This window comes from Zosterops lateralis (assembly GCF_965231275.1).
Source record: "Zosterops lateralis genome assembly, chromosome: 1".
NCBI lineage: Eukaryota > Metazoa > Chordata > Aves > Passeriformes > Zosteropidae > Zosterops > Zosterops lateralis.
In genome coordinates, this window is record NC_139762.1 from 17,617,595 (window position 1) to 17,636,310 (window position 18,716).

Genomic DNA, 18,716 nt, shown 5'->3' on the forward strand with positions numbered 1-18,716 from the left:
CTGTTAAAATGATACAGTGGAGTCATATAATGACTTGATTCTATGAGCTAAAATTTCGGCATAACAATCATCATATCCCTGCCAACACAGTTTTGAGCAGCCAGCGTTGTGCTGGCTCGAATCAGATTTCAATCAATAAACCAGAGGTGGAAGGCACTGCTGCTCATCCTGTTTAAAAATTCTCTTTTCTTTATTTACCATTCAATGCAGCAGCTAGGATTTCTTGAAAACATATGAAGGTTAAGTGTCAAAGCAATAGGCCCATTGATTCTGTGCATATTGCTGAAACTGTGGTTTTGTGAATGAATTCTTAAGTGCATATTGCTGTTGAAATAGCACTGATTTGGTTTTGGACTTGAATGGTCAACAGAGGGATTTTGAACCTTTTACTGCCCATGAGGAACCTGGCAGACATCTGGCAAAGCTTAGCTAAACTTAATTTTGACACAAGTTCTTTTCCTATGGTCGCTTCATCAGACACTGGATTTTCAATAACTGACCCAGCAGAATCTCTCTTAGTGTACTGGGATGAGCTAATTATCAGTAGACATAAATGATTTCTTTAAAATGTGATTATCTTTAGTTTAACCTGTCGTATCAGTTGTGATGGATCTGCCATTAATTTGTACCTTTTTCCCCCCTTTTTTTGCCAACGTTAAGTGGCTAAAAGCCAAGGTAAGAAGTGTTATTTCTCCTTTGACCCACAGTGCCTCATGTGACTGATAGTAGAGGCTGCAGAGCCATTAAAACTGAAAACTAGTGCGCTCTTACACTCTCTTCTGCTTTCCATAGGATATTTAGATTAAACATGCTATACTTTTTTTTTTCATTTGCAGCATTTAGTGTGTCAATATATCTGTGATACATTGACATCTGCATTTATACATAGATACATTAATTTCTCTAACACATATAGTGCTTTGCTCTGAATTCAGTAGATGCCTTGATGCCCTTCACTTACATTTTTTGCAGGAGACTTCCCAGACAACCTGAATGACTCTGTTAGTCAAATAGCAGGGACAGATTGAGAAATTCTGGGCCGTGCTGGCCCATATTGTACTGTCAGTGTTAAAGTTTGATTTAAATTATTAATATCTGAATGGCAATAAATACAAATGTGGCTTCCCTTTAAGGAAAAAAAAATGATAGAAGACATTTGTGCATGAACCTGTCAATTGTCCACCTTTCTGATGTCTGTTGTTAATTAATAGTGAAAATAACATTAAGCTTGTGTTTAGACTCTTTGTATTTACTGGTGTCTGTCTCGTGTAGCTGAAAACTTGCTGTTTGACAGCTGTCTGGGAATTCTCACTTCATATTCTTACACTTAAAAAAAAAAAAAAGCTGTCAGTAATAGAGCTGCTCTGTTATAAAAATAAAATCATGTTTTCCCTTATTTCAGCATGGAAATAACCAGCCTGCAAGAACTGGCACCTTGTCAAGAACAAATCCGCCTACACAAAAACCACCAAGTCCTCCCATGTCGGGCCGGGGAACTCTGGGGTAAGAATGGACTGCCTGGTCCCTCCTGTGTAACAGAAATTTTTAATTGTGCCACTCTTGGTGTTTCTTAAATTCATGGATAAATGGCAATTCTGGTTCCCTTTAGCAAAAAAAACAAAACAAAACAAACAAAAAAATCACAATAACCTTCTCTATGTGAACACCTTCAGCTGCATTGACTCTTGTTTTCAGGATGACTGAAAGATTTATTTTTTTTTTCCATGGGAAAGGATTTCATATGGATAGGAGTAAGTGGGGAGGCTATTGTTATTCTGGACTTTTGAGGAGAAATCCTTAGTGACAGAGATGAATCTTGAGGTTTTTACTTCAGTGGGGGAAAGACTTTATGAGTAAAGTTCTTGTCTGCTCATTTCTTAATATTAGAGGAGCTATGAAGTGGCTGTTCGTGCTGTAGTTGTTGCATTATCTAAGCAAAATTTATGCCATTGTGAACACAGTGGCAACACTGATTCTTGCTGGCTTGTGCATTTTTATTTTTATACTTAAATGAGGAAGGATTTTGCTATTCCCAAGTCCCACTGTGAGCAGAGTTCCTTGCATCTATTTTGCTGCTGTGGACCTGTGGGGAGTGAAATCTGCTTATCTTCGTGTGCCAGCAAGTAGTTATTGCTAGAGACCAAAACATTAATACTTGAGAAGCTCAGTGCATGTGCCATATGGTTTTGTCTGTCCAACTGTGCAACGTCTTCCAAAAGGCATCCTAAATGACCTTCTACTTGTTTGTCACACTCAGCCTTCTCCTTATACTGTAGGGGACTGAGGCACTGTAAAGCTGGCTGGAATGGTTGTGTTGGCTTCAGGTATGTTGTCTCAGAGAGGCAGGAAACTGGAAGAATGAGGAATAATGAGATGGAGCAGGGTGAGGATCAGGAGCAGTGATCAAGGAAAATTAGAGGGAGCAACTCCTTTTGTTGAAGACTTAGCAATTTTTAATCCCTGTTTTATGCTTTGGTGGTAGTGTTTGCTGCATATTCCACAGAGAAATTAGCCTAGAAAGTTTCCTCAGCATGTTTTCTGAAAATTCCCATTGCTCAAGGGCATGAAATCAGTATTCCAATTGTGTATCTTATCCCAGCTGAGAGAGTTGTTTATCAGCCCTGGGAACCTGGGTGCACTTTCATGTCCTCGTGGACGCTTGCTAGTGAAACAGCAGGGTTGATGTACTGGTGAGCTGCCTTTCTCAATACTCCCTCCTGAACAAGCCAGAGCTGTTTGCTTGCCTTGGCTGTTGCCTGATAAGGATTAATCAGCTGAATGTCATTTCCAGATGAGCTTGACAAGCGGCAGCAGTTGGCTGAGGGGGAGGAATAATGTGGGTTTGTAGGAGAGATTTCTATCTGCCCTTCTTGTTCAGGAAGTACAGTTCTTGTCTTGAGCAGCCGTGTTCCGCCAAAGCATGAAATACCACAGGCATGACTTACTCTAATTTATGCAGAAAACATCGCTAGAAACAGCAAGATGCTACTCTTCTCCCTTTGATCCAGAAAACAGAGATAAGTATGTAAAACCAGAATGAGTTTAGTCCGTAACATCAGCCTATAAGTAGGTGCTGCCTGTTGTGCAGGTTGTCCCTCCAAGGCAGGACTATCCAAAGGAATGTGATGGGGGAGGGAGTCCTGCATGAAAATCACACAGAGTGAAAAGGAAATGGGACTGAAGTAAGCAGGGTTCTCTTCACAGGACCAGGGAGAGATTGTGGAAATCATTGGGTGCTCAGGTTGGAAGTACCGTGGAAGAAAAAGTGAATTGCTGGAGCTGGATGTGGCAGGAGTAGTTGAAGTCATTTCTTGAGGGTCCTGGAGCAAAGTAAGGTCCTGGGCTCCCCTGTAGCTCTCCGTGGTGGCAAGGGCTCCTAGGCTCACTCTGAAACATTGCGGGACAGTGAAGTGGGGAGCTCTGAGCAGTGTCAGGAAACAATGTTTTTGTCTTCCATCTACAACAATTTATTATTAAAACTTCTCAAAGAAAAAACTGGAAATACTGTAACTGCTTTCAGATACTGTGGTGTTTGTAAATTAGCTTGTCTATATGAAGAACGCTAGATTATTTTAATATGCAGGATGTCACTATCTATAGATCTGCCAAAAGAGATCTGTTGTGGAAAAAAGAAATTTTATATTCTATTGTAAGCAATAGAGATCTAAAGGCTACCAAATAAAAATGATAAGCAGGGAAGACTGTTAATGTGCTTTCAACTTAAATAACCTTGAAAATTAAGTGTAGTACTGTTGCTTTTCATAATGTAGAAAGAAAGTCAGTGAGTTTCTTAAAATAGCAGGGAGCTATATAACTTAGCAACTGAGTTATAGCCAGTAATTGAACAAATTATTAAATGCCAGTAGTTCAGTATTTTTGGTTTTGCTTAGCTCTGGTGCATCGCCAAATTCTGCGTTTTTCAATGGATCTCTCTGTAACTGGCAAGACCTGAAGAGCTCTGTGATTCAGTACAATAAATGCACTGTTCTTATGGCAGTAACGGGTCTGGTAAATAGATCTTGAAAGATCCATGTTATATTTCTGACTTAATGCAGTCTGCTAGGTTGAAATTCTCTGGACTTAGCTTTCTTGGACTACAAAATGGAGACAATGAAGCTCATCTGTGAGGCACTTTCAGATTTGCTTATGTGAGATGAGGTTGCTTGATTACTGCATGAAGCAGTGCTCTAGGAAAAGCACTGGTGATTGCAAATGTCACTTGTTCTGTGAATCTTGATTCAGCCTTGCTGATGTCTTAATGAGATGAATACCTTTAGCCAAGAATGCTTTTGGAAAGGGTTCTGAAGGGAAGGGAAGCAGGGGGAGGGAAGAGGAGATTGGTACAACGGAAATTTGTCGTGTGCTGAAAGGTAACCCAGAGTGTTATGCAGATGTAGCTATTGTATGTTAGGTTGCTCAAATAATGTATTCTGGGTGGTTAGTTTAGTTTGGGCTTTTTTGACCAGTTTATGTGCTGTAGGCCAACTTGTATGGATCCATCTGTGTAAGGGTACTTAGGGCAGGTGACTGTGACCTGTCTATCCTGGCCATTGGAATTTTAATATACCACAGTTTGGGTTACTGCAGCGATCTTTCATGAAAAATTTAGAAAACAAATGGATTTACAACTTCACTTATTTATCCTTTTAATCTTCTGATTCTTTATCTTTCCGTTTTCAAACCTTTTTTTCCCCAGACGAAATACTCCTTACAAAACCCTGGAGCCAGTCAAACCGCCAACAGTCCCGAATGATTACATGACCAGCCCTGCCAGGCTGGGCAGTCAGCACAGTCCAGGAAGGACAGCTTCCTTGAACCAGAGACCACGAACCCACAGGTAGGGTGTTTTCCCACAGTAATTCTTTCCTGCCTGGCAAGCCAATGCTTCCTGAAGTCACAGAAAAGTCTTGAAGCTTTGTGCCTCGCAGCTTTTTGTTGAAAGGCAAAAAGGTGAGTTATTCTACCACTGCATCAATAGAACTTTACAGCACTCCTGACTTCTGTAACACAAAGTGCCTTCATATTCAATATTCTGAGTGTAGCTTTGTAAAACTTGTTATTTTCTCCTTGAATTGCAAGGCTAAATGTTCCTCTGAGTCTCTTGACTGAGTTAAGTTTTTTTTCAATTTGATTTTTATCCCAGGCTTCAAACTGGGAAAAAACAGATGAAAGAATTCAATGTAGTTAGATGTAAAAGGTTAGCTTGTTTTTTAGAGAGCTTCTTTCTTAGTGTTTTTCTTTTTTTAAAAACTCCCAGTAGGCAGTTAAACATGGTAGGTCGCTAACAGGGACAGAGAGTATTTTAGACACAGTTGGTGATTAAATACTGTCAGAATTAAATAACTTCTAAATGTCACTACATGAGGATCTTGTTAGTCTCTTTAGCTGGCTACCGTGAATGCTCCTTACTCCTGTCTCACAAGGTCTTCTTTTATGTAGGCTGCAGTTAGAAATTCAGCTGCAACCATGGTGACAAGATCATGGTCTTCAGCAGACAGAACTCTAATTTTGAAGGAATTATCTTGGCTTCCATTTCAGATCACTGATTTTCCTTTTTTAATGTTATTTTCTAAAGAAATATATTTGAATGATTTGCACTTGACTGATATGTAGCTATCCCAGAGCGGTAAATAAACTAGAACTTCACTGAGTACTCTTAATTAAGATGGATGAACTAAAGTGAAGTTTTGGCTTCAAAACATCTTAGCTGCTTGGTTTCCTTTACATTATCCATTTAATGCATATAAATTCAAGACTCGAATTAAGAAGTGCTCTTAGATAAGAATAAGGACAGGTTCTACCTGAATTTTGATTCTTTTTCAGTTCCCTCTAAGAAAATAAATGTTATGGTCTCCGAAGGCATGTGTAGAAATGTTATCCAGTAGTTCACTATGTTATTGCTGGCCTTTGATTTGCATATCATATGCATTAGTTAGATTGAGCTGGCTGTACTGTTACCTTTCAGACTGTCTTAGAAACAAACTTCTCATACATAAAAGGTGTGTGCATGGGTAGTGGGGTGTGTTAGATGTACAGAAAATTAGGCACACCATACCCCACACCCCTCCCCAGGTTTTATTATGTCTATTCTCAGCTGAAAACTTAGCAACTAAATCTAAACTTCTGCTCTGAGTAGAGGAAATGTTCCTTAGTTGACAGCATAATTAATCCTAAATAATTATTTGGAGTTTAGCCATGAAGTCTTCCAGCCCTAGCATACTACTTTCAATTATTACAAGACCCCTGAACTACTCCTGCATGTTGAGATTCTGTGGGTCTTCACAGAAGACTAAAGAAGCTGGGTAGTTGTAGAAGTAATTTATTGAATGCCAAAATCATGAAGGTGAAATTATTACAGTTTGTGCCAATATGCAGAAAGCCTTCTAGAATAAAGTCCCCAAGACCCGTATAGAAGCAGCAGTAGCTTAGCAACAGCAGCGTCCATCCTCGGTCTGTGTGTGTGCTCCCTCAGTGTTCTCTAGCATTCTCAAAGCTGTGCATTTTTTATTCTATTTTTAGCCAATCAGGTGCAAACACAGTTCTACTACTGCCTTGTTGGACCTATCCAGGCCTAGGATTGATGTACAAAAGTGGTTGTAATTTCTTACACAAATTCTACATACATAACTCTATCTTTTCTATCTAGGAATGCTAGCAAGGCTACATTATGTTTTCATTATGTCTAGAATTTAGTTAACTTTGTAAATGATGATGGTACTGAACTTTAAACTAGGCTTTAGGGCTTTTTCTTACTGACTAAGTCAGTCTCTTATTTGCTTAAGGCACTTAATTCTTTACTTATTTAAAACTAAACTTGCATTTCTACCTCATATCTGTGTGCAATTATATATTTTAGTTTCTCTGAAGGTCTTAATGCAGCCCTCACATTTCTGAGCACTTCTGGGCCTGTGCAGATGAGGCCCAGAGGGATTTGCATCCCAACACCTGCAGTTGTTACTCTATTGCCTAGAACTTGCATAGTTGATTACTTTTTTATATTTTGAAGCATTTAATTCTGCATTTTATTCATAGTGATGTTTATCAGCTTAGCTAATTCCATTTATTAGGAATGTAATGCATCCAGACTTGATTATCTCTATGCAATTGTAGGTAAAGACAGGCATTTAATAGGGAGTTTTTCAACAGTCTGTAATTGAGTTAGGCTAGCAGAGCTCACACAGGAAGTGTGACTGTTGATATGCTTTTGTAGGAGATGCTGTGCTAATACTTGTGTTTTTCTTGTGTAGTGGCAGTAGTGGAGGAAGTGGCAGTCGAGAGAACAGTGGAAGCAGCAGTATTGGCATTCCCATTGCCGTGCCTACACCTTCACCACCAACCATTGGGCCAGGTAGGTGGGACTCCTCCCATGCTGACCTCAGGCTGCTTGTTACTTCCTTGTGTTTGCAGAGGGACTTTGACTAAACATGAGTGGATAGAAACTGTCCTGAAGCACAGTCCTAATCAGGAAAACACTTATGAGTGCTGAGTGATGTCTGAAGTTCTAATTCTTTACCAAGAGTAGTTGCAGGACAGTCAGTTACTGAATAATGGATGGTTAAAATACCATTCATGCTGGTCCATGTTTTTACAAGACAATTAAGGGTGTACAAGGAGAGTAAAAGACAAATATATCCTTTTAAAGCTTGATTGTAATTTTAAATGTGTCTACAATTTGGCATTTCTGGATGCCCTGAGAGCAGCAGCAACTATGTACATGTTTAATGGGAAACATTGGCTTCTGAAATATTCTGCTAACTTTGCCATCTGTGGTGAAAGAACCGTGAAGGATCTTCCAGCGTTGGAGGCACACTCCCTTGTGTTTAAGAATCATGATTGGTGAGATTGAGTAGAGTCCTTCTTAATTATTATATCTTAGTAATTAACCAGCCCAGTCACTTAATTACTGTGTGTTTTACAAGCCCATAAGACACAAGAAAATAGTGGAGTTTTGGTGTAATGTAATTTTGCTCTTGCAGAGATTTCTCTGTTTCTTGGATGACAAGTCTTCAGTTCCTATGTACGTGTAGGCTTTCCTTTTCCAGGACCTTTTCTGGTACAAATAGGCATGAAATCTTACTGTCATCTGGCATCCCATAAAAGCCAATGAGAATAAAGATTGGCGTGTACAGAACCCTGGATAGGATCAGGGTCTGAATTTGTATTAGTTAACTGAAGTTGAATTTTCATATTTGTTTGGGAAGCCTATCAAGTGCCTGTACTTTATTTTTTTTTTTTTTTTTTTTTTACTTTTAATAATATGGCCTAATTAGGAATATAAACTATTTTATTAGCACACATTTCTGTTCCTCCTGGAGCCCCGCCAGCACCACCACTGCCTCCACCTCTCCCGATGGGCAGTCTGATAGGTGAGACTTGTCAATGCTGAAGTGATTGCAGTCATGCTGCATAATCAATAATCATTTCTTCCTAATGAACTTAGTGAGGGTGTTTTTTCTTCTGTAGTGGCACCTATGTGATTTTTTTATAAAAATCAGTTCTGGGATGTTTTGTTTTGTTTTTTTTTTTCCCAACAAATCTAATCTCCACTAATTTCCTGTGGTTAAAGCCTCTGAAGCTAAATGCACTAGGTATGGAAAAAAGGCTGCTAGTTGCTTGAAATCTGCTCCCAGTTAAGCTAAGATCCAATTAATCTGATCTATAAGATCTCAGAATCAGCTTGAATATTGGTATTAGGCTGTGTAACTCCTGCAGCAGAAACTAAGTTGCAGCAGTTGCACTCTAGCTTAGATATGGTAGCTTATATGTAGGGTGATGTGTGTGTTCTATTCTGTAAGCATAAAGTGACTGGAAAGCACAAATGTCTGTCACAATATCTTGGCTTTGATTCCATAATGCTGCAGGCAGGTGGCAAACTGGAAGACTTGAGGATATGAACTAACAGTTCTTGAGAAACTGCTTCAAGCATTACATACAGCAGTTAGGGTGGGATCTAAAAGTAGTACTTTTCAAAATAGACAGGAAAACATACCCCACCCTTTCCTGTCACAGGCTGATGACAAAAATGATTGAGTTATGATACTAGCTTTGGAGGCTTTGACCCACATAACCCTTTGCACTCTCCCTTACTGAAATCTTAAGTGAAAGTTACTTTGGATAGCATTTACAGTACTGCAAATTTCTGACTGCTTGCTGTTTGTGTCTTACATAATTATGATATATGTATATAAAAGCATATATATATGTATATATAAAAACATTTTATTGCAAACTATTTTTTGCATTTAAGAATTGCATTAATTCATGTGACTATAATGTGTGAGATTCATTAGTTTGCAAGGTGTGATTTTCTGTCTGTCAGAGGTTAATCTGAAAGAGAATTAAAGCTGTTTTGTTAACCTTGAAGTTTGTGCAGCAAGTAGGTGGAAGGTAAATATGGGTGCTTGTCACAAAGAATGAATGACATCTTTGTCAGCTGGCATTGGTGATTCTGATTTGTTAGTACAAATTCCATCAATATAAAAGCACAACCAGCAAATATGATTGATTAATGTGCCAGGTGTCTGAAGCTCATGACATTTGTTTCACTGTTTTGTTAGAGTGTTGTTTTATATTAGATTGGAGGCATGTTCAGCCTTGCAATGCAAATCATTTGTTTAGAGCAGAATGTGGATTTTTTTTTTCCTGTGTGCTTTTTAATAAAGGGTATTATTGCATGTAGTATAATTGAGATACACTTAAGAGTTGGAGGAGTTGGATTCAATTTTCCAGTCCAATCCAGTCTCTCAAAGTACTCTCAGCATTTCTCAATGCCCTTTATATGAGTGTTGGATTATGTTCTGTGTGTTTTTTCTCATTATTGATTGTAATGGGAATGTTTGTTTTTCTGTTAATCGCCTGTTACTGACCTTAAATTATTGGAGAACTGTAATCAAATATTTTCCACATTCCGGACTTTTTCTATTTTCTGCATTCTGTTCCAAGTAATGCTCTGCTTAAGTCTTTTCCTTGGTTCCTCTGGCTAATGCTTTTCAGCTGCTCCTGGTTCAGCTCCTGGTTCCCAGTATGGCACAATGACCAGGCAAATCTCGCGACACAACTCTACCACTTCTTCAGCATCTTCTGGTGGATACAGACGGAATCCTTCTGTGACTGCCCCATTTTCTGCTCAACCTCATGTTAATGGCGGGCCTCTTTATTCTCAAAATTCAAGTAAGCTTCTGAGCTCTGAAATCACAAACTGTTTTGAGCAAAATGATTGTAAAAGCATGCATGGCATTTTAATTCATTTATGAAAAGCATCAATGAGATTACTGCTTTTTTTCCTGAAATAGGAGGAAAAACAAACAAGAAAAACCATATTGAAATAGCACAGTGATTGCACTCTATGCAATTATACTGTTCGCACCCCCCCCCCCGACTTGTTTGCTGTTACTCATGACAAGAAATTATTAGGATTGCCTGTCTAATTATAGGCACATTAAACTTGGCATTTCAGGTGTGCTTGGAGAACATAAACTAAACCCAGTTTTTTTTTTTGCCGGAGACCTAATGTGATTGTAGTACAGTCCCCACTATTTGAATAGTGGCAAAAGGATACTCTCTGAGCACAACGCTCGTGTTCCTGTCACACAGTTCCTCCCTGTCTCTGTCTCGTTCTTAAATCCTTTCTTGATTCCAGGTTTCTCCTTTGTTCTTAGCTTTAAGCTTGACTGTTAAAGAGCTCGGTCTCTCTCTTTTAGCAGACAACTTCTCTCTGCTTTCACACTAGTAGGAGTACAGAAGGAGATGAATGAGGGAAGGGGTGGATGCCATGGGCAAGCGAGCAGGTTTTAGTCAGCAGCCTCCTGCCTGCCTACCCCCAAAAGGCAAACAAGGTTCACTGCAGAAAGATCTGCAAAATAAGGATCTTGGCTGCTGGTAGGAAACTCTATCAGGAAATTTCTTCTTTGGCATTTCCATAAATTTTGGTCAAGTGCACATTGAGGAGGGGTAGTTGTATAATGTTTTTTTCTTGGTAGTGTTCAGAATGCCAACTTTTTAAAGTTCAGAGGAATATTTCTTTTGAAAAACAATGTTGATGTTTGGGTTCAAGATCTCTTTAGACCAGTGTCTGCTGTTGTGTACTTACTCTTAAGAGAAGAATGCCTTTAAAATACTTGAGACACAGAAGTGAAGAGTTTTCTCAGTAGTTTAGAAGTATTACATTTGTCAGAAAGCATTTTTATATGCGCAGACAGTATCTGTCTTCTTTTCCAAACCTTATTTTCCTCCTACTCTTGCTCACCCATACTAGTATTTCATTTTCCTCCACATTCTTATTCCTCCAAATAATTCACCATAACAACAGAAATTCCCTCCTGCTTGAACAGTTGAGTTCCATTAAATAAACAGAATTTTACTTCTGGGAATAGTTCAGTTGTCTTAAATGCTGTGCACACCACTGTTTCTGAATGTTTACATTTGTCCAAAGCAACTTTTTGCTCAAATGCAGGTGCTGTTTCTTAATCTAGCCTCTCTGGTGTTTTCAAAATACTGATGGTCAGCATTTTTAAACAGTATTTTGATGGGTGTGTTTTGCTACTTGAAACTGTTTTCCTCTGTTGCTGTAACTGGTGATTTTTTTTTAGTGCTACTGTCTTGACATTAAACCCAGGTGCCATGTTTCCTTCAGGTTTTACTTTTCATGCTAACAAATGCTCTGGTTTTTCTTAGATGTTTACTTAAATTTTGTGAGACACTGTTTGTTCTCCGGCTTTTATTGGTCATTTATCCCATACAGTTTATTTGATTATTGGTTTTGTAATGAACTAAATGCTTCATTTTAATTCATCAAACATTAATCTTAATTACAGCTTTATTTAAAACTGTTGCGTAGTTGGAAGAACAGAACCTCTTTCAAATTTGATTCCAACTGGATTTTTACCCTGCTGAATTCCCACCTTCACGGGAATTTCTCTGCTCCAGTGCAAGAGAAATTCCACTGAGAAGGAACACAGTATAAACAAATGAGTTGATGTTTTGTTGAGTTTCTGGGTGAGGTTTTGTTTTATGCTTTTCATTCCCTGCACTTAAGGGAGAGATGTCCTGCCAGAGCTGATAGTTTTAGTGGCTTGCCCTACTGCTCCCATTGCTCTTCCCTACCTGTGCAGGGAAGAGTTGAACATCTGAGCTGTCAGCCCAGTGTCTCTGAGCACGGGTGTGGTCACATGTGTCAGTACTCACCAGATAGGCACATACTTCAGAGAAGATGAGCTTCCTGGGGAGCTCTGCATGTTCCTGTAGCCACTCGAAGCTATTGAAGCCTTTGCCAGCCTTTTAGGTTGCTGAGTGCCCTCTCACCACAGAAGACATAGTAAAGCTCCACTCTGCTCTAGACCCATCTATTTTTTTCTACCAGCAAGCAACTGGGTCTCCTTTTTTGAGAAAAACAAAAATGCAGTAAGCTAGCTGACTGCCCCTGTCCCAGCAGAGCACAGTGAGGTGCTCTCTGTGTGAATCTGAAGTATTGATGCTAGAACACTGTTCCCCTTACAAAAGTTGTCTTTGCTCTGTGTCAGTGCTGCTTTGCTGCACTTTGATTTTAGAGAAGAGTCCAGAATCTTGCGAAACATCACCTCTACTTCTGGTAGCTCTCTTTGAAAAGATAACTGCTAAATTAAGTAATCCTTATTTAGCAGCCAGACAAAAACTCAATTTTATGTGCTCCCCAGGTGAAGCACACAAAATGTGTGACAGAGCAAGAACCTTCACATGCACCCTGTGAGCTTCCAGACACGCAGCCTGCACTCGGCTGTTACCTGGCTGAACACGGGCATGCTTTGCTTTTGATCCTCCATTGGCTAACCACGAATTCAGCCTTGTTGGAAACACAAGCTTGAAGAAGGTTCTTGTGTGTGTGTGTTCTTGTTGTTCTTTACATACGTTTTGTGGTCCTCGTTACTGACGGCTGCTTTTGTTTGTTCCCTTTTTTTTTTCCTTTGTCCATTTGACTTTCCCAATATGGTGTGTGTGTTGCTACCAGTTTCTATTGCTCCACCCCCTCCCCCTATGCCTCAGTTGACTCCACAGATACCTCTCACAGGCTTCGTGGCCAGGGTGCAGGAAAACAGTAAGTTTGGACAAGCTGAGCTGTTAAAGGGTAGAGCCTACTCTCTTCTAGCATGCATGGCTGGCAAGTCAGACTCTATTTTGTTTCCTTTTCCAGAAGCTAATACCATCTTGCATTCTAGTGTCAATATGCTATTGGAGCTGAAGGGCACACTCTTCAATATTTTATAACATGTGCATGATTATTACTGACCCATTTAAGTTCTGAACTGCAAATTTATTACAGAAGTACAGTGTGAAATATGGCATATGTTTGGTGTGAATATAAAATTGTATTTTAATTGAAAATACTAATTTCATGTTGAATCACCCTGCCTTTTTCACTAGGGATAATTGATTATTTTTTATTAGGAAAGCTTATGTAGACTGCCAGAACGTGTAATGTGTAACCATTGATTCCAATACTGTAGCATTTTTCAGGAAGCTGTACAGTCAATTGAAAACGTGCAGTCTTAAGATCTAATGCATTAAAAAGGAGCTTGTAAGGCATCTCTCCTCTGGGCAGCCTTTCATTCTCCATTTCTTTGTGTTCTCCTATTTCCCTGCTGAGCTTCTTGCAGCATAGCTCTGCTTGTTAGGTTTGTGAGAGGTGCTCTCTAGCTGTGCTGTGTTTATACTGGTAACTCTGCTTTTACTATTACTGCTTGATTCCCTTCAGGTGAGTGTTACTATCTTAAGTGCTAGTGCAGGTGTAAAATCATGTTCCTTATCTGGAGATATCCTTTTCTGTAGGAGTTTGTTGCAGTTCTGTAAACAACAGACTAAATGCGATGTAGATAGACCATGAACTAAATAAAAAATGTTTTTAAAGTGTTTGGGAACCATTTCGAGATTTGCTAGGATCTCAGGGGCTACTACTACACAGTTGGCAATATAGCTGCAACATCCATTTAGGGACCCCAGATCTGAGTAGTGCTGCTGTTCTGCTTCCCATTAGAGCTTTTAAAGTGGTCGTGTTCTGAGTATTGCCTGTGAGATTAGAGACCTCTCTCTGGTTCTCTTTCAAAAAGAAGATATTTTGGTACTGTGCCAGGTAAGCAGTAAGAATCACATTGGTGTAGAATAGTGTGGCACAAAATTGTGTTGAAAGCCTTTCCAAAATATTAAGTGTAGAGGTAAACCTCTTGAAGATGAAGGTTACAGAATGTCTTCATTTGCAGATAAACGTGAGAAAATTGACACCTGCTTCTGAATTGTTCCAAGTATTGTCCTCCTGGAATAACACAGCCCTTGGGAGAGCAGAGGTGAAAGGGACAGACTGACTTGTGTGTGCAACAGCAAAATGCAAGCTGACTTGTGAATGAGATTGCAGAAAAACAGCTGAAACTTGAAATCTAGTCATAGGAATTGTTCTTTATTTTCATTCTTTTAATAGTCCCTTGGGTTGGAAAGTTATATAATGAGTATGGCTTGGAGCTGCTGCTGCCTCATTCCTGAGGCGGGGGTGTGTGTGGCAGCCTGTGTATATGCTCAGCAGAACTGGCTGTAGAGGCTGTTGTTCAGTTTTGGCATTGTGTGCTAGACTTTCATCGGCCTCGTTTTCTGCAAGAAGTCTCTGGTGTTAGGGAGACTTGTGGGGAGACTTGTCCTTTCCTTATCATAAGTCTCTGCAGGTTTGGAAAGCAACATCCTCTGCTTGTGGACTTCTCTCAGAGGACAAGGACAGAGAGGGCTTAGAAACTATGCAATGCCTTTTCTTTTTCTCCTGCATCCAAACCGTGGGCATCTCCTCCAGAGAGGTTTTCCAGTGCGTCTGGACAGCTGATTTGATATAAGTTGCTGTACTCTTACACGCAGTCCTTTCAAAAGGAGTCTCCTGATCCCCATTTAAAGAAGAAGGATGGGAATACATACAAGAGAAGATCTCAGTTTGGAGCTATATAAATACTCGTCCCTTTACCCTTTCTCATTTAGAGTGGCTTTTTGCATGCTTTTTTCCTCTCCCCTAGGAGGAGTGATGCTGTCCTAGAGTCTGGCTAAGTTTAGAACCAGGAAAAGTCTAGGTTAAAATACAAGAGGCAAAGGGGATACTTCAGTGGAGTGGCACTTGTCTAATTATCTGTTCCATTCTCTCCCTTTGTTTAAATGTGAAGTTGAATTGTTTTAAATGTGTCCCATAAAGCTTGCAGTTCCTGCACTGCCTCTCAGTTAGAGTATGTCTTGGTGCTTTCACACTTGCATTTCCTGCTCTCTTTTCTTCTTTTTAAATATGCAGCTTCATTGTTGAATAAATATAATTAATTTTTTTTGCATTTTCAACTTTTTTTTTTAATTTCCGGAGGTAAGGATTTCGCAAGATCTCAAATGATTGTTGTTTCAACTCTGTTTCTTTTTCCTGGCTGCAAACAGAAATTAAAGGGAGAAATACATTTGTGGAAGAGGTGCTAAATTGCAGCACAAAACCAGTCCATTCATGCACGGTTGTTGTCATGTGTCTGAGGTGGATTAATGAACCCTGTCTGTGAGTGCTATTCAGCAACGGGCAGGACGTAGCGTTCACTCCGCCAAAGACTTTGTTAGTCTGTCTCCAAGTGACATAAATGGGCTTCTGTATGGAAGAGGAATCACTAATACAGTGGCAGCCAGTCTTAATGATGGAGAGAGCTGTGGGGTGTGCAGCTTAGCTGGTCAACTTGAAGAGGAGCTGGGCTTGCAGGTAAAGAATTGGCTGTTTAGGGGAAGGGAGTGGGCTGGATGCCTGGACTGAGGCAGCCCCTGCCTCAGCAGCTCCTGCCCCGTTTTGCCCCTGGAAGCAGGTGCCAGACCTGTCCCAGTGCAGCCAGTCTGACCCAGGAGAAGGGAGCTGTGCCCAAGTCCCTTGTCAGGGGCATGGGGCTGAAGAGAAAAGGTTAAATCACCACTAGAGTAGTGACCAGCCAAAAATGAAGTGCTCAAGCAAACAAAATCCCTATTTATAATCTCTAGTGCCATTGTAATTAATCAGTAGTTAAAACTTCATTCAGTGCAGTGTTGTTCTTTCTCTGTTGCTTGGCTTTCCTTTCAGAATTTCTGTGCTGGAGCTGCACATTCTGGGGCCTGATGCCTTGTTCCATCAAACCCTGCCTAGAGCAGTGGTTTTCAGCCTATGTTTTCAGTGTGCAGAATCCCAGATCTCTTGAAAAGGAATCTGTGTTGCTATGTAACCAAGCTGATGTTAGGAACAGTAGCATCCTTTCAGTAACTTGTGGCTTCATAGTGCTTACACCAGGTCCATGTGTAGTGGACCACATCTCCCTAGAACAGGATAAAGTGACTTGATGTCCTGCATCTGAGTATGCCATCTCTCTATTTCACTGCCAACTGTCAACATTACTGGAAACTAATTTAAGGAACCGATTTAAGAAGTGATTTGTGCCATAATGCCTTTCTCTTTTTCCCTTTCCCAAAGCAACTTGTAATTGTGCTGATTGGAGAATCTCAGGGCAGGGATTTCACATTTTGGATTATACATTTAATTCCTTGAGCACTTTTTCTCTAAGAGCAGCAGCTACCTATCACAGTTTTCCATTTGTTAATTGACTCTTGAATGTGTGCATGCACACAACCTAGTCTGCAAGATAAGGAAATCTGTACAAAGTTTTTCTCCTGCAGAAAGATTACTTGGCTTCTTCTTACCTGGTTAAATCTTAAAAAAGACAAGAGATCAGTGTTTACGATCCACACCAGATCTTTTTGTTCCCTAAAGCTAGCTCTGAGAGAGAAGGAATCCAAGGAAGCAGTGTTCAGAAGTAAATTGAAGTGACTGTCACAGACAAAGGATTTGTTACAAACCAATCAAGCTGCTGGCCCAGTCGGAGGCCTGTTGCTGCCTGGCTCAGAGGGTGCCACTCGGAGTCCTCCATAGCTAACGCTGCAGCGCATGGACATTGGAGCAGGAAGCTTTCCTCTCTGCTGATGTTCAGCTTATGCCCCGCAGCATGTGCTTTGACTCTAGTAGCATTTACACATAGATTTGACCACTAATAACAAATATAGTTTTGTGTTGTAGTTGTTAATACAAAACCTCTGTTTCTAATCAGTGCATGGTATTATAGTGCATGCTGTGTGTGTTGTCCCCCCCAGCCCTTTTATTTACAGTGTACAGCCTCAGGTTTGTTTGCATCTCCACACTGTCTTGATTTAAGAAGAAACAATAATCTCCAAATGTTTCTAGTTGCTGATAGCCCGACTCCTCCCCCGCCGCCGCCTCCCGATGAGATGCCGATGTTTGATGACTCTCCTCCTCCTCCACCCCCACCCCCTGTGGATTATGAGGATGAGGAGGCTGCTGTTGTGCAGTACAGTGATCCCTATGCAGATGGAGATCCTGCTTGGGCACCTAAAAACTACATAGAGAAAGGTAAGAGAAATGTTGCAGCTGTGTTAGTGCAGTGTCAGAGGATTAATGGCGTCTGGAGGGAATGAAGGACTTGGCACGGGTCTGATGAAAACAGTCATTGTCCCTTCTAAGTCAGAACTCAAACCATGCTTTCCTTAGTTTGTGTCTACACCTAATGTGGTAAGACATAATCCTTCTCTGGCCAAATTATAAAGTACCTTCAAGCATTCTAGAATGGATGAAAAAGGAAGCTTCTTCATGAGAAGCAGATGTAAATTGGATGGCTTTCATCTTTGATGAGCTGGACTGTCTGTACCTACCTCAGGATTGCTGGGCAGTCATGTACAAACTGCTGCGAAACAGACAGAAATTCCAAGCTGTATTTATCTCATCAAACTAGATTACTAGAGTGGATTATTAGACTTTGAACTATAAAATGTGTTGAGGCCTCCTTGGAGATTTATCAGTGACTCCAAATCAGCAGACTGTGAACTGTGCTTAGGTATGAAGTCATGTAGTAAACATCTTTTCCCATAAAAAAATGGACAAGCATATTTCCCACCTGTGGAATTGCCTGTGTTGTAGCGCTGACCATTTTGTCAGCAGCACAGCTGCCAGTTTCCTCATGAGCTGGCTGGTGCTGCAGTGAGTACAAAATGGGGCTGGGTACCTGTGATATTTGTGGCAGAGCTCCTGTGTTCCATCTTCACTTGAGCTGGACTCTGTGCAGGACATACCCGTGGAATGAAAATAACTGATGCAGCACATCATTGCTAGGCATTAAAACATCAGATATCTGAGAATATATGTAGGTGTAAAATAGTGGATTCCTGGAATTCATAAAGCTGATCAATTGCATAAATCCATATTAATTTTGGAAGGGTAAGGCTGTAATGTCTGAAGTCTGTATATTCACAGTGGTAGTTTTTGACTCCAGTGTTGGTGGTGGCAACATTCTTTTCTTGGGGAATTCTCTGCTTTGTTAATGGCACACACCAAGTTAGAGGCTGCTAAGAGTAAGGTATTCACCAAGCAGATACTGAAAATAATGGACGTTGCTTCTACATTCTTCTTCAGCAACTTTCCTACTTGCACTCAGTGCAGCTCCTTGGAAAGTAATGCCAGAACTCCTTATGACATGAAAGCTCTGTAGGAAAGACCATTCATTTATGTGCAATGGCTTTAGCAGTGATGTGTGCAGTGCCACACTGAGGTGCCAACATGGGCCTCACTGGAATTTTTGTAAAATTTTTTAGCCATGTTCTAATCCAGAGATTCATGTAAAGGGATCCATCCACATGCTTTTGAGGTAATCTGGTCAGAAATGAGT

At 40.3% G+C, this 18,716-nt stretch overlaps 1 protein-coding gene across 10 annotated transcripts in view; it reads left to right on the top strand.

The window, feature by feature from the left end:
• The window catches only part of ABI1 (abl interactor 1), a 79,496-nt gene that overhangs the window by 59,410 nt on the left and 1,370 nt on the right, over nucleotides 1-18,716 (top strand). The window contains exons 4-11 of one of the 10 annotated variants that reach the window (XM_083880415.1): nucleotides 661-675; nucleotides 1,403-1,503; nucleotides 4,697-4,837; nucleotides 7,248-7,348; nucleotides 8,292-8,366; nucleotides 9,994-10,170; nucleotides 12,983-13,069; nucleotides 17,222-17,407. In XM_083880415.1, coding sequence (XP_083736541.1) covers nucleotides 661-675; nucleotides 1,403-1,503; nucleotides 4,697-4,837; nucleotides 7,248-7,348; nucleotides 8,292-8,366; nucleotides 9,994-10,170; nucleotides 12,983-13,069; nucleotides 17,222-17,407 — 883 coding nt within the window. The remainder of the gene's footprint in view (nucleotides 1-660; nucleotides 676-1,402; nucleotides 1,504-4,696; nucleotides 4,838-7,247; nucleotides 7,349-8,291; nucleotides 8,367-9,993; nucleotides 10,171-12,982; nucleotides 13,070-17,221; nucleotides 17,408-18,716) is intronic. The other 9 variants (XM_083880417.1, XM_083880416.1, XM_083880418.1 and 6 more) reach the window with 9 other exon arrangements.